The 16,548-nt window shown below is 42.7% G+C and overlaps 1 protein-coding gene across 1 annotated transcript; it reads left to right on the top strand.

Annotated features, from left to right (window-relative positions):
• The first annotated feature begins 241 nt into the window (after window positions 1–241).
• On the top strand, window positions 242–3,063 carry LOC311106652 (homeobox protein OTX2-like). The gene is made up of 3 exons (XM_084149045.1): window positions 242–450; window positions 1,092–1,243; window positions 1,590–3,063. The coding sequence occupies exons 1-3, from the start codon at window positions 354–356 to the stop codon at window positions 2,205–2,207; spliced, it is 867 nt and encodes a 288-aa protein (XP_084005171.1). The 5' UTR covers window positions 242–353; the 3' UTR covers window positions 2,208–3,063.
• The last annotated feature ends 13,485 nt before the right edge of the window (window positions 3,064–16,548 follow it).

Here is a 16,548-nt window from a genome sequence, read left to right as displayed (position 1 = left end):
GTGTGAGGGGTGGGAGGTAGTAGGTGGCGCAAACGTTTGTGAGACAGACAGAGGATCCTCAGTCCACAAGGACAGCTGGGGGTCTCCGATCTGCTTTAAGAGCGCTGGCGGTGCAGGACGACGCTCATTTTTTAAATTCACCACGCTGCGTAAAGAGCGCGTAACGTCTCCAAAGAATAACCAAGGACTTATCCTCTAACCAAAATCTCTCTCTTTCCTGTTGTGTTCTGTTCAGGTTTCGGACAGAATTGAGAAGAATCCAACACCTGAGGACTAAAATAAAAAAGGGTATTTTTCAACGCCTTTTCGTTTTCAAAATTCTCTGCAACTTCGCCCTTCGATCGGAGGCAAGAATGATGTCTTATCTGAAGCAGCCGCAGTACACAGTCAACGGTCTGAGTTTATCTGCCTCCGGAATGGACATGCTCCATCCGTCTATCGGCTATCCAGGTGAGGGCATGGAAGACTTCACATTTCTTACACAAATAACCATAAAATAATGAAATGACCTCAAATGGCTTAGGCCTATTGCATAGCTAACGAAATTATGATTAAATGAACTGATAACGATAAACTAAAAACAGGTAAATAAATAAACTAATGTAGACTTGGAATTATCATTTATTAGAAAAGTTGTGTTTTCGATATGATTTGCCTATAATCAATAATGTCCATTGGCTTTATAAACATTCTCATCTTGCTTATGTCTATAGTGAATTATCTAAACTACCAGGGGGAAATGTTGTACATTAAACTCAATAATATTATTCTGGTCCTCGTGGGGTGTACTACATGTCAATTATTAATTATCCTAAACAAACAAGAATCATGTCTTGGAAACGTTTGCAAATTGAGATCTGAGCAAGGGAAAATATTCCCTGTCTGAAATATCAACCGAAAAACGATTTATCCATCTTAACATAGCCTAATTGCTCATGATCAAAGTTGCAACTTTAGGCCTATCGACAAGCCACATTGATTAGCCCATATATAGGATAAAACAAAATGTATCTCCTAAAGAAATAACCTTTTTGCATTTGTAAAGTAGGCTACTTAATGTTGACTTAACGACCAGACCTTTTCTCATACAGGCGCCCCTCGTAAACAGAGGCGCGAGAGGACGACCTTTACGCGCGCCCAGCTGGACATTCTGGAGAACTTGTTCGCCAAGACGCGCTACCCAGACATCTTTATGCGCGAGGAGGTGGCCCTGAAGATCAATTTACCTGAGTCTCGTGTTCAGGTGAGTCCCTCGGCTTTTGAGTAAACACACGCGTCCATCCGGGTTTTGAGTCAAGGCCACTTACACAGCTCATTAATTTGGGCTTGAGAAGTCAAGCACCCAGACGCCACTTCAGACTGTGTCTTCTCCACTCTGTTAATTGGATGGAGTGTTCATCCCCCAGTGGACAGCCCTACCAGATCCTCTTTTGCATCCACTATAGCTGACTGTATTGCACAGTAATAAAACATGAATAAAACGCTACAACACATTTTATAGCGTTCATGGGGTGATAAATAAACTGACTGAGCATCCTCTCCGTTTTATTATCGATTACGACAATTCAACACATTAATTATTCTTCCAGGTATGGTTTAAAAACCGAAGGGCGAAGTGTCGCCAGCAGGCACAACAGTCCCAGAGCGGCGCGCAGAGCAAGACCAAACCCGTCAAAAAGAGAAGTTCCCCTATGAGAGAAGCCAGCTCCGAGAGCGGTGCCAGCGGCCAGTTCACACCGCCCCCCAGCACCTCAATCCCGCCCGTAAGCAGCAGTACTGCCCCGGTGTCCATCTGGAGCCCGGCCTCCATCTCCCCTCTCTCTGACCCACTCTCTACCTCCTCCTCCTCTTGTATGCAACGGTCCTACCCGATGACATATACCCAGGCGTCCGGATACAGCCAAGGCTACACCGGATCCTCATCGTATTTCAGCGGGATGGACTGCGGATCTTACTTGGCGCCTATGCACCACCAGCTCTCTGCGGCGGGCTCCACCATGAGCCCCATGGGCAGCAACGGGGTCTCCAGCCACCTGAGCCCAGCTTCGTCCCTCTCCACGCCAGGGTATGGGGCAGCGGGACTGAGCTTCAGTGGTCCCACAGACTGCCTGGATTACAAGGACCAGGCCGCAGCCTGGAAACTCAACTTCAACACGGACTGTTTGGATTATAAAGACCAGTCCTCGTGGAAATTTCAGGTGTTGTGAGAAGAATGAGTGAGTGACATTATATTTTCACAACGTGGTGAAATAAACGTCAGTCAATCCGGTGGGCCAGCCAGGTTGGCAGCGAGTGAGTTGGCGAAAGGCATCGTTTTCCAATGGCTGGGCCTGGGCATCAAACTATTACCCCGAACAGCAGCAGTGTGAGAGGAGGGGAGCTGCCGCTCCGTCTGTCTGACAGCGTCACAACCGTTGGGTTGACTTATTGAAAATTCAGTGAACTCTCTTTAACTTTGATCAAGGACATGGAACAAAATTGTTACCCAAGAAGAAAATGATCAAGAGAAGCTGCAACCCTTGGTTAAGCGCGTGGAATGGGTCAGCTTTCCATAAGCTTCTTACAACTCCCCTCTCCTCTTGGTTGGCAAACTAAAGGGGCCCTTTGATCAAAGCATTGCGTGCGTGCGTGTGTGAGTGCGTGTGTGCGCGCCTCTGAGGCGAACCTGGATGCACTATTTAATTTATGAAAAATGTTTAAGACACTAGTTCTAACAGACAATCAACCAGTATGCGTGTGCTCATAAATGTCCCCCTAAGTGTTTTGAATTTTCTATCTGTGTTAGCTTTTTGAGACTGTGATTCCTTGTATGCAATTCCGAGTTTCGCATTTGCGATCACCCAGCTGTGAATTGAATAGTTACAACAACAAAAAATATGTTTAAGTATGATAAATTATTACGATGAAATATTAGTTGAAATAGGGAGTTCTCAAACAGTGTGTGTGGCCGAGTCAATGAGCAGCAAAGGTGCCTGAAACATCAGTATCCATCAATGACCAAACTGGTTGTTATGCCAAACTGCTATGAAAAGGCTAAACACAAAAATAAAGAACGTTTGAACTGATTCCCCAGTGTCGCCTGTTTTGACTTCTTAAAAACATGTTTTTTTCTTTCTAGTTATAGCCTTTATATTGTAATTTTTTTCTGTTAACACATTTGAGTTTTAGTGAAAATAATACATATTACATCAAACATGATGAAAAGGCCTATTTCTCAACAACAATGATATTTTCATTCAAACCAAGGTGCACACACACACAAGCACACACACGCACACACTCGCACGCACACACACACACACACACACACACACACACACACACACACACATACTATTTCAAGTGTCAGTAGCAGGAATGTGCAGACTGGGAAAGCAACGTTAATCCCCTCTTGCAGGGAGGATAATCCAACATTTCACTGACGGAACTGTCCAGTTCACACGGAGCCGCTTTCCAAGACTCCCCGAGTCACCAACATTCACATTCCCACTAAAATTGTCTGTTAAAAAAGACTACGTTTTTAAAGCTTTGCAAAAGACCCCTTGGATGTCAGCAAATCAGGCGAGGAAAATCCACATTTCCCAACTGAAAATAGGCCTAGGCTATGTGTTTGTCAGAATTGCCATTAAATTCACCCATCACCAAATAAATACAGTATAAAAACACTTTAGGCTAAAGGCCAACGGTTTCTTATTAGACCCGTCCTTTTAAAATCAAACTCAGAGAGGGTTTTGTGTAATTGGTTGTAAAAACGAAAGGAAAGTGTCCACTTGGCCTATGCAGGTCTCATTTATCAGATAAAAGAGGAGCAAATAATATTTTCTGCTGCATTTTATATTTATTTCGGAGAGGGAAATTGACCTTTTTACATTATTTTTCTAGACTATAGAATCTTAATTTATGCCTACAATGGGGACCAATGTGTTATTGGTATCGATTTCACAGCATTATTCCTGCGTGGACATCACGCTATGTTGATATATTAATATATTGTATAATTAACAATAATTTATATGCAAATAGATTTAATCAATATCAGCATTATTATCATCAAAATGAATAGGCCTATACTTTCAAATGGGAAATGCTAATTGCAATGCAATTCAATCAAACATATCAGGGCCCGGTTTGCCAAAAGGCTAAATTCATCTTTAGAACCGTGTGAGCATCGTTAAATCTCCTATCTCTTTCCTAAAACCATCGTTACTAAAGTTGCTCTTGAAAACGCTCGTTATTTAACAACTGCTCAGACCACTCGTAAAGCAGCTAAGTACGTCGTAAGATGCTTTTTTGCCCTTCCGCATAACTTTATACACAGAAGATCTCGCTAAACACAAAATCAATATGTTTATCTGTCTTTCTGTGAACACCTATAACTTCAGAACGACTGTGACAGTGACTACAAATACAAAGTTGCCCATTTCTTTGCCTAACCAGCGAAGGATATAAAGACGCTTAAAATGAAAACCGAGATAACTGTATTAAAAGATAAATACAGTATAGGCTACATAGACCTATATACTTGAATGATATTGAAATCAATTTCATGTTAATTCAATTGAGTTTTAGTTAGCTATTTGTAGCCTAAGCCAACTGTCTGTAATCTTTGCTTATATTTCATGTGTAATGATGTGCCAAATCATTATTTAGGGCATTATCATAGGGTAAGCATTAGAATAAGTGCTTTAATATTTGTAGGCATAGAAGCTGATCCGTCATCAGTATTGTGGAATAATTATAATGTTAAGGTAAGATTGGAAAGGGAGAACGCTGATCCAAGAGCAGTGCTGCCTTTCTTTCGATCCTATCAGTATCGACACAGGCCTCAACGACGCACTTAGCGAACGTACTCTCTGCGTGGTGTTTTGGGAAACGCATGTTACATCTTCGGCCGTTGTAGGAAAGATGCATCGTTAAAACACTGTAAGCCTAAATTACAAAGCAATCGGGAAACCGGGCCAAGATGTATTGCACATCCAGGACTGCGTTTGCAGGCAGCCCAATTCTGGACCTCGTTTCCCAGTTGCGATGTAACATAAGCATTACCATGATCGTTGCAGTTGCATCGTTATGTACGAGCAAACTTTTTAAATGTTTCCCAAACAAGCATGTAGAGAGAACCTTCGCTAAGTGAGTCGTTAGACCATGTGTCGATACTGATAGGATCGAAAGAAAAGCAACGCTTCTCTCAGGATCAGCATTCCCCACTCAAATCTTACCTTAACATTATAATTATTCCACAGTACTGACGACGGATCAGCTCCTAGAGAGATATTACCACCAATGGCTGAAAATATTGTCTTATTATGCTTACACAAATAATAATGCACTAAATCACAGGTTGGGCACATCATTGCGCACATCTTGTCACACAGCATGAAAAATATTGAGGCAAAAATTACAGATATGATTGAAATATATAGCCGAGGGCCAAGTAGCCTATTTATATTGTAATGCAGTCATCTTGGTTTTCATTTGATGCATCGTTTTATCTTTCACTTGTTCTTAACAATTGCAATACTTTGGCAACGTTGTATTTGTAGTCAACTTCGTTCTGAAGTTATCGGCGGTCGGTTAGACAGATAGAATCAAGATGTTTAGAATAGGTAGCCAATGTTTAGCGGAGATCTTCTGTGAATAAAGTGACGCGGAGAGCAAAAAACACACAACGATGCACTTTGGCTGTGTTACGACTTGTCTGAATCACTTGTAGATGTGCGAAGGTTCGTTCTTAAGAGCAACGTTACTAACGAAGGCTTTGGGAAACAGGTCGGCTAGGCTACTAAAAATACATCTGGAAGGTTCTCCCATCTCCACAAAGGAACTCCGGAGCTCTGTCAGAGTGACCAAGGCCCTTCTCCCCCGATTGCTCAGTTTGGTCGGGCGGACAGCTCTAGGAAGAGTCTTGGTGGTTCTAAACTTCTCCCATTTATGAATGACGGCGGCCACTGTGTTCTTGGGGAACTTCAATGCTGCAGACATTTTTTGGTACCCTTCCCCAGATCTGTGCCTCGACACAATCCTGTCTCGGAGCTCTATGGACAATTCCTTCGACCTCATGGCTTGGTTTTTGCTCTGACATGCACTGTCAACTGTGGGACCTTATATAGACAGTTGTGTGCCTTTCCAAATCATGTCCAATCAATTGAATTTACCACAGGTGGACTCCAATCAAGCTGAAGAAACTTCTCAACGATGATCAATGGAAACAGGATGCACCTGAGCTCAATTTCGAGTCTCATAGCAAAGGGTCTGAATACTTATGTAAATAAGGCATTTCTGTTTAAAATTTTTAATACATTTGCAAAAATGTCTAAAAACCTGTTTTTGCTTTGTCAACCGTTTTTTTATCCATTTTAGAATAAGGCTGTAACATAACAAAATGTGGAAAAAGTCAAGGGGTCTGAATACTTTCCGAATGCACTGTATATACAAAGGTATGTGGACACCCCTTCAAATGAGTGGATTCGGACTTCAGCCACACCCGTTGCTGGCAGGTGTATAAAATCGAGCACACAGCCATGCAATCTCCATAGACAAACATTGGCAGTTGAATGGCCCATACTGAAGAGATCAGTGACTTTCAACGTGGCATCCGTCACATCTTTCCAACAAGTCAGTCTGCCCCGGACAACTGTAAGTGCTGTTATTGTGAAGTAGAAAAGTCTAGGAGCAACAGCGGCTCAGCCGCAAAGTGGTAGGCCACACAAGCTCACAGAACGGGACCGGCGAGTGCTGATGTGCGTAGCGTGTAAAAATCGTCTGTCCTCAGAGCCTCCTGAGTGGCGCAGCGGTCTAATGCACATTGCAGTGCTTGAGGCGTCACTACAGACCCGGGTTCGATCCCGGGCTGTGTCGCAGCTGGCCGCGACCGGGAGACCCTTGAGGCGGCACACAATTGGCCCAGCGTCGTCATGGTTTTGGGGAGGGTTTGGCCGGCCGGGATGTCCTTGTCCCTTCACGCTCTAGCGACTCCTGTGGCGGGCCAGGCGCATGCATGCTGACACAGTCGCCAGTTGTACAGTGTTTCCTCTGACACATTGGTGCGGCTGGCTTCCGGGTTAAGCGAGCAGTGTGTCAAGAAGCAATGCGGCTTGGCAGGGTCGTGTTTCGGAGGACGCATGGGAGTTACAGCGATGGGACAAGACTGTAACTACCATTTGGATATCATGAAAAAGGGGTAAAAAATAAAGTGTCTGTCCTCGGCTGCAACACTCACTACTGAGTTCCAAACTGCCTCTGGAAGCAACGTCAGCACAACAACTGTTTGTTGAAATGGGTTTCCATGGCCGAGCAGCCGCACACAAGCCTAAGACCACCATGCACAATGCCAAGCATCGGCTGGAGTGGTTTAATTTAAAGCTCGCTGCAATTGGTCTCTGGAGCAGTGGAAACATGTTCTCTGGAGTGATTAATCATGCTTCACCATCTGGAAGTCCGACAAACTAATCTGGGTTTGGCGGATGCCAGGAGAAAGCTACCTGCCTGAATGTGTATTTTCATGGTTCGGGCTAGGCCCCTTAGTTCCAGCAAAGGGAAATATTAACGCTACAGCATACAATTACATTCTAGACGATTCTGTGCTTCTAGTTTTGTGGCAACAGTTTGGGAAAGGCCCTTTCCTGTTTCAGCATGACAATGCCCCCGTGCACAAAGCAAGGTCCATACAGAAATGGTTTGTCGAGATCGGTGTGGAGGAACTTGACTGGCCTGCACAGAGCCCTGACCTCAACCCCATCGAACACCTTTGGGATGAATTGGAACGCAGACTGCGAGCCAGGCCTAATCGCCCAACATCAGTGCCCGACCTCACTAATGCTCTTGTGGCTGAATGGAAGCAAGTCCCTGCAGCAATGTTCCAACATCTAGTGGAAAGCCTTCCCAGAAGACTGGAGGCTGTTATAGCAGCAAAGGGAGGACCAACTCCATATTAATGCCCATGATTTTGGAATTAGATGTTCGATGAGCAGGTGTCCACATACTTTTGGTCATGTTGTGTATAATGAAAAAGAATCTAAATAATTGTCAATGCTATAATTTATCATTATCATCATTAATATTCTAGAATGATTATTCTAATAGAATTATAAATATCATTTTTGTCGTTACCACGCTATGTTCAATTTGGCTATTAGGCCTACAATATCCAAAATATGACCCAATGAAAGAATATCAACAGTTGTAACAATAAATGTCACAAATAACATAATTTGATTTCTTTGATGTTTCGAAAGCATGTAGCTAAAATAGCATGTCACTTGAGCGGAGCAGGCCAGAGGGACCTATTTGTGCAAGATTCCATTCCTAGGCTTTCGGTTTTAATTAAGCGGCACTCCGCACGAAGGGACATATGGGTCCGGCAGACGCTTCATTAATCCCTTCATCGCATTTGTGGATGTTAAACAATAAAGGGCCTTGAGCTCGGAGTTTTAAAACCCAGCCTTGGCCCTGGTCACTGCTGCGAATTGCGGACCAGGGCCCAGTTTCTCAAAAGCATCTTAAGGCAAAGTTCATTGTTAAAACCTTCGTAGGAATATCGTTAAATCTCCTAGCTGTTTCTGAAAACCGTCTTTATTAACATTGCACTTGAAAACGCTCGTAATCTAACTCATGCCTCAGACCACTCGTAGAACAGCTAAGTGGGTCTTAAGATGCTTTTTTGACCTCCCTCGTCACTTTATACACAGAAGATCTCCGCTAAACATAGAATCACATCCGTCTCTCTGTGACCGCTGATAACTTTAGAACAAAGTTGACTACAAATACAAAGTTGCAAATGTCTTTGCAATTGATACAAACAAGCGACGTATAAAAAGAGACTTCAAATGAAAACAGAGACGACTGCATTAAAATATAAACAGTAGGCTGTTCAATCAATTCATTTCTATTTTGATACTTCTAGGCTACTGTCTGTAATTTGTCTCAATATATTTAATGATGTATAGCCTAACATGTGCGCAATGATGTGCTAAATCGGTGATTTAGTGTTTTTTTTATTGGGTAAGCATTAGAATAAGTCGCCTCAAAATGTGCAGCCATAGGTGGTAATATGAGCTGAACCGTCCTTCTGTATTGTGAAATAATTATAATGTTAAGGTAAGATTTGAATGGAGAAAGCTGATCCGAGAGCAGCGCTCCCTTTCTTTCGATCCTACCAGTAGCTAAACATGTTCCAATGACTCACTTAGCGACCATTCTCTTTGCGTGGTGTTTTGGGAAATGCATGTTACATCTTCAGCCGTTGTAGGAAAGATGCATCTTAAAACACTCATAAGAATAAATTCCATCACTATCGGGAAACCGGGCCCAGCTCTGGGCTGGCCGAAAGGCCCTCGAGGCAAAATAGGGCTTTCTCAAGCACACCATACAGGCTCTTTGCTGCGCGCCCAGGGAATGCTAAGCATTGCCATTAGCGAAAATAGGCTATGATCCAACACTGGCAAAAGCGCCTCAAGCCCCAAACATGTGTAGAGAATTACCAGGAAATGTCAATATGACTCAGTCAACTTTTATGAGTTTTGTGACTTTGAGCATTTGTTCATGGTTTTCAAAATATAGATGTGAAAAAGTTCTTACATTATTCGATCTTCTGCTGCAGTGATATATTCATCCAGTAAATATAATTGTAGGCTAGGCCTACTATGGTTTAGGAATATCAGCATTGGGAAAAGTAGCCTAGTTTCTCCCCTGTGAGCTATCAATATTATATCAATGAACTCTTCAGCATTTAGTTTGTATGTAGGTTATTGGTAGACAAAAGCATTGTTATTTAAAATGGCCCACCCTTGAAATCTAAAAAAGCCAACAAATAATTGTTTTGCTATAATTTGGTACTCATCCAGCTATTTCTTATGCTCAACTTGCACAACCAGGGTTGGAATATTTTGAATTAATGTCAATATCATCACCTCCCCCATAAGCCATAATACTGTAGCATCTTTTGTCATTTGAAATTGACCAGTTCCCAGCAAATGCAGGTGTCTACAAGAACACCGTTAAAAATATACAAGTGTTCTTTTATAAAGAATAGAACCTCTTTATAAAATAAACCAACGGCCATGTTGTTTGTGAGAACTAAACTAAAGACTACTGTGTATTGTTATGCAAAAGCATGCTGTCCTACATTCCCAGGGATACAGGCAGTGACAGCAGTGTCTCTATCACATATCAACACATCAACACATACATAATTCATCTACATCACCAAACATGGAATCTCATTTCACTTGATGAAACAATAGTTTTTCTGTGTTGTATAAAGGACATAGTTTCTGACGGTTGGGGAATATGGTAAATGGTTAATAACCATGGTATACACACACTGACCCCCCCCCCCCTCCCTCCCCCCCCACACACACACACGCACAGACATACTCGCACATGCACACACACACGGACACGCACACACGCACACACACACAAACCCCATATGCGAGTCAAACCATTTAATGTTTAGTGTGATTTCATCCGATGGATTACATGATTTTATGAGATTAAATGCACACTTTAATGTGGTGTTTTAATGGGACAGTGTGTGTCCTGATGTATTAATAAGACAAAGTGCTTAGGCAACATGAGGACCAAAACAGCAATTGTACAAAACAAAGAAGAATGCTTGGTTAGGTTGGTTATCATCGATGGTGAAGGAAATGCCTTCTACATACATTTACATTTACGTCATTTAGCATAACACATCCATCAAGTAAGTATCTTTGTACATATGCGTGACATAAAACAAGATACCATAGATTATATATAGTATAAGAGACAGATTTATTGTCATATTATGGTGTGACATGACTGGAACTACATTTCCATGGCCCCATAACAATATTCAACCAACAGAAAGGCTATACACAAAACCCACCCATAGTTTGGGTTGATTGGCACTACAGGAGTGTTATTTAGTCCCGTTTTCTCCCCTTGACTGTGGCTTGGTTCTTATCCATTACTATTAATGGAATATTGCTGCCCATTCTATAAAGGTTCCAACGTGGACCTCCTCAGCGCACTTCCAACAATAGCAGCGCACACCAAGGACACCAACTGTTAGCATCTCTGGATAGGAGTGCCTGCTAACTAAAATGTCAATATTTAAATATGTACCATGTTGGGTGTAAGAATTAAAAACACCTCTAGTACTATCATGTCAAACTGATGCTTGTTGTTTTCAGTAAGCCTTTGCGTTTGTCTGTGGTGATTTTGTTTACACTTTTTACATGAGAAAAAATAATACTCTTAGTCCATTGATTTTCTTGGACATATAATATACTGTATACTCAACTATATGGCATGTCTTTCAATTCGTAGAAAACTATGGTTTATATCCTATTCTGTACATACATCTCCCCAATAATGAATCATTTTATATACATATAAGTAAATAGTGTATAAGTATAGAGAATTATGACTGTAAATTGGAATGACTTTAGTTTAGGATTTGGTCTGTGGGGCTTTTTGAACCATATGGATGAGGTTACAAATGTAAGCCAAATATATCAACATTGTCTTCTTTATTCCGGAGATAAAAGACACAAAGCTGAAAGCTGATTACAGGTTTTTAACGTTCGGACATATGTAAAAAATAAATATAAATAAAATACAATTTGAGTATCAGAATGGCTTTCGGGTGATGTTAATGCCCAGTTATTGTTCCTCATGCAGCTTCCATTTAGCTTGGAGACCTTTCAACCTGGATTATACAGACAGACTACAGTACAACCAGCCAACAAAACACTCCAGGCTTTATACCAATGCACCATTAGTTTGAAAAAATACAAATCTCCTTAAGAGCAAAATGGAGATGCTCTGATAACAGATTATATGCATCTAATGGCACAATTTGCAAGAGTTTATAAGCTTGTTGTGAGGCTAAAAGCATTTGGAACGGAATCTGAAAAGGCTGATAGACTGGTGGTGTGTTGTCAGGCACACTGTCCCTAGAAGGGTGGATCATCTCTCTATGGTCCCAGGGACATATGATGGAGCCTCATTGGCCACCGCTCAGGTGTTTGAGTCTGATGATGTCACTGAATATCCAACAGGCTCTCACCTGACTCAGTTAAGAGTGGGCTGTGTTTTTAAAGGCACCCTATTCAAAGCTGTGTCTCAAAAGGCACCTTATTGAAAGTAGTGCACTATATAAGGAAAAAGGTGCCATTTGGGGTGCAGACACAGAGAAAGAGACAGCAAGAGATGGAAAGAGGGAGAGAACAGAAAACAGTTTATTTGTTCACACAGCAGTTTCTGTGCTCACACAACTACAATGAGTCCTGAAGGACAAAGACAAAAGTCTGAAGTCTCTTTACTTGAACTAGTGTTTGTTATCATTCTGGGTAGAACTTAGGGTAGATCAGTGTCTAGGGGAAACAAACTCTGTTTTAATCATTCTCCAGAGATAGGGTTAGGGTTAGAGGTCAGAGGTCAGGGGGCCATCCCAGCTGTCAGCTGCCAGTCATCTCCTGCCATCACCTAACTACGGTAAGACTGGATCAGGCAGAGTAGGGACATGGGGTATCATCCACACTAGCACTGTAATGTCCCCCATCAACTAGATGTGGTCCAATCAACCTCTGTTTTACATGGCATCCATCTCTATGAGGGACAACTGGGAACATCTCACCCTGAGTCCACAAAGGGACACAAAGGAACGCCTAATTTCAAACCTAGCTGCTCACAATAATGACCTGTACATCATCTCTCAGCTGATTCTAGACTCTAGAACAATGATTCTAAATTCTAGAACACCCTACCAGAACACTATTCATGGATTGTACGTTTTGTCACAATATTGTTTTGAACATTCGTTTTGGACTGATGCCCGACTGAGCATTCTACTCAATGCATTGTCATTGAGCGCTGATTAAGATTTCATCAAAAGTGCATTACAGTGGCTTGGAAATACAATGCCATTTCAAAAGGAGGCAAATAATTAGTAGGAAAACCTTTTGTCATCATTTTGGTGTCGCCAAATTGACTTTAGATGCAGTATAATGTTAGCTAGCTAGTTAAGATTGAGGGGAGACCACCAGATTTAGCTAGATAACGTTATTATTGCTAGCTATTTTTGACGAACTTTGCTAGATAATGACAACATTGCCATCTGTCTAAAGTAGGAATTTGACGACATGCTAATGATGGCAAAGTTATTTCCTACTAAATAGTTGCCGACTTTAGCAATATACTCGTATTTTCAGGACACTATAGTGAAATTTAGAATAAACAGTCATTAGCCTCCGTCCAGAATGACTGGGCTTATCATGGCTTTTGCGCACCACAATGGCGCCGCCGACAGACGGCAGCTTGAGAACGTTTAAAACAATGGCAAGACGCGACCGAGTGACGGAGGTGCAACCTATGAATAGCCTGCATCAATCAAGGACACTGACCAGTCTGAATGATATAGGCTGTATGAAGACATCGGACCAGTCTGGATGATATAGGCTGTTTGAAGACACCTGACCAGTCTGGATGATATAGGCTGTATGAAGACACCTGACCAGTCTGGATGATATAGGCTGTATGAAGACACCTGACCAGTCTGGATGATATAGGCTGTATGAAGACACCTGACCAGTCTGGATGATATAGGCTGTATGAAGACACCTGACCAGTCTGGATGATATAGGCTGTATGAAGACACCTGACCAGTCTGGATGATATAGGCTGTATGAAGACACCTGACCAGTCTGGATGATATAGGCTGTATGAAGACACCTGACCAGTCTGGATGATATAGGCTGTATGAAGACACCTGACCAGTCTGGATGATATAGGCTGTATGAAGACACCTGACCAGTCTGGATGATATAGGCTGTATGAAGACACCTGACCAGTCTGGATGATATAGGCTGTATGAAGACACCTGACCAGTCTGGATGATATAGGCTGTATGAAGGACCAGATGGCGAGGTAGTAGAGGAGGATGCTAGTTAGTAGAGGAGGATGCCCCTCCTCCCTCCCTCCCTCCCCCACCCTGTCCTGAGTCCCGGACCTGGACCACCTGTTTAGGCCAGCAGATAGGCCCTGGAAGCGTGCATGGCTGTGGGATACACGCAAGGAGAGATGGGAGGGGGGGTGGGGTATATCAATTCTGGCACGTGCGAGTCTTTGGAATAGTGTGTATATCTGTTTGTGTGTGTGTGTGTGTGTGTTTGTTTGAATGTGTGTTTTTTGTGTGTCCAGTCCCTCTCTCAAGGCTCGGACACCAAGTGGAGCATTTGTGTGTGTGTGTGCGTGTATGTGTTTGTGTGTGTGTATATGTGTTTGTGTGTATGTGGGTTTGTGTGTGCGTATGTGTGTTTGTGTGTGTGTATGTATGTGTGTTTGTGTGTGCGTATGTGTTTGTGTGTGTGTATGTGTGTGTGTGTGTGTGTGTGTGTTTGGTGTGTGGTGTGTGTGTGTGTTAGGCGAGGCAGGAGGAGTGTGCCTTCTCTGCACCCCCACAGACGCCACACGCCTGGCCACCTGCTCGTGGATTAGGGAGCATGCGGATTACACACGTCACAATGGAGACACACTAACACAAATACACCACACACCACACACCACCCGTACAACAAAGGACACACAGCATCGCCTGTCAACATGACCCCACAACAACTATAGCTTTTGGCATTTTCATTAGTTTTAAATAGGGAGACATTTCATTGGTCTATTGTATTGAACTGGAGAGAGGATTCACAAGTCCATAGCATATACTGCCAATGTTTGACATTCGATACTGTATGTATGTGTTGACCCAATGTCTTTGTGTAAGGATAGTTGTGGACTGTATTCAATATTATGATAAGATGTAAATATTTACAGTTCATAGTAACCATGGGAGATGTGGTTAACAAGAGTGTGAAGGTTTTCTATGTATTGTGTTTTTGTGTTTGTATATTCCTGTGTTTTCACTTGCGTCATGTGTTTATCCTATATGATCTGGTGTGTTATCTGGGAAAGAGTGGGATTGTGTTTGTGGGATTGTGTTTGTGGGAGTGTGTTTGTTTTTCAGGGAGCGTGTTTTCCACGCAGGGAGGGAGGAGAGGACACACTTTGACCCACTACAGCCCCACTGGCCTAGTTTAACCAACAATAACACTGTGACGTCACCATCCTAGATCCAACAGGCTGGCGCAACCCGGGAAAAGAGGGTCAAGTGAAGAAATAAACACAACAACAATAATACAAAAGACAACAACATACAGTAAGCAACAATGACCATTCAAAACAACAACAACAACACCTTTGACTTGCCATGTACTGTATGTCCTTCCATACAGAGCACTTGTTATGGACAATAAGTAGTCCTAGCAAGCCTACTGTGACACGGGGAGATGTTTTGTTTTGTTTTGTTCAGTGAAGACCATCTCTTCCAGGGCTATAGGAGAAGTCATGTTTCTCTCTATACTCAGCCAGGGGGCAGAATAATCATGTCTAAACCAATTTAGGATGGAACGAAATGCTAGTGCCTGGAAATACAATCTAAAGCTTGGTACGGATAGTCCTCCTACATCTTTCCCTCTTTGCAGGTAGGTTCATTGTATCAGGGCTACCTTGCCATATATAGTGCATTTGGAAAGTATTTAGACCCCTTCACTTTTTCCATATTTTGCTACGTTACAGCCTTATTCTAAAATGGATACAATTAATGTTTTTCCTCATCAATCTACACACAATACCCCATAATGACAAAGCGAAAACAGGTTTTTAGAAAGGTTTGCAAATGTATTCAAAATAAAAACAGAAATACCTTATTTACATAAGTATTCAGACCCTTTGCTATGATACTCAAAATTTAGCTCAGGTGCATCCTGTTTCCATTGATCATCCTTGAGTTATTTCTACAACTTGATTGGAGAAATATCTAGGCTCTTCCTAGAGCTGGCCGACCGGCCAAACTGAGCAATCGTGGGAGAAGGGCCTTGGTCAGGGAGGTGACCAAGAACCCAATGGTCACTGACAGAGCTCCAGAGTTCCTCTGTGGAGATGGGAGAACCTTCCAGAAGGACAGCCATCTCTGCAGCACTCCACCAATCAGGCCTTTATGGTAGACTGGCCAGACGGAAGCCACTCCTAAGTAAAAGCCTCACGACAGCCCGCTTGGAGTTTGCCAAAAGGCACCTAAAAGACTCTCAGACCATGAGAAACAAGATTCTCTGGTCTGATGAAACCAAGATTGAACTCTTTGGCCTGAATGCCAAGTGTCACATCTGGTGGAAACCTGGCACCATCCCTATGGTGAAGGATGGCAGTGGCATCATCATGCTGTGGGGATGTTTTTCAGCGGCAGGACCAGTCAGGATCGAGGGAAAGATGAACGGAGCAAAGTACAGAGATATCCTTGATGAAAACCTGCCCCAGAGCGCTCAGGACCTCAGACTGAGGCGAAGGTTCACCTTCCAACAGGACAATGACCCTAAGCACACAGCCAAGACAATGCAGGAGTGGCTTCAGGACAAGTCTCTGAATGTCTTTGAGTGGCCCAGCCAGAGCCCAGACTTGAACCCGATCGAACATCTTTGGAGAGACCTGAAAATAGCTGTGCAGAGACGCTCCCCATCC

Source organism: Coregonus lavaretus (genome assembly GCF_964263955.1).
Source record: "Coregonus lavaretus genome assembly, chromosome: 31".
Classification (NCBI taxonomy): domain Eukaryota; kingdom Metazoa; phylum Chordata; class Actinopteri; order Salmoniformes; family Salmonidae; genus Coregonus; species Coregonus lavaretus.
The sequence above is the reverse complement of the archived record's forward strand: the minus strand, read 5'-3'. Positions and strand labels throughout refer to the sequence as shown.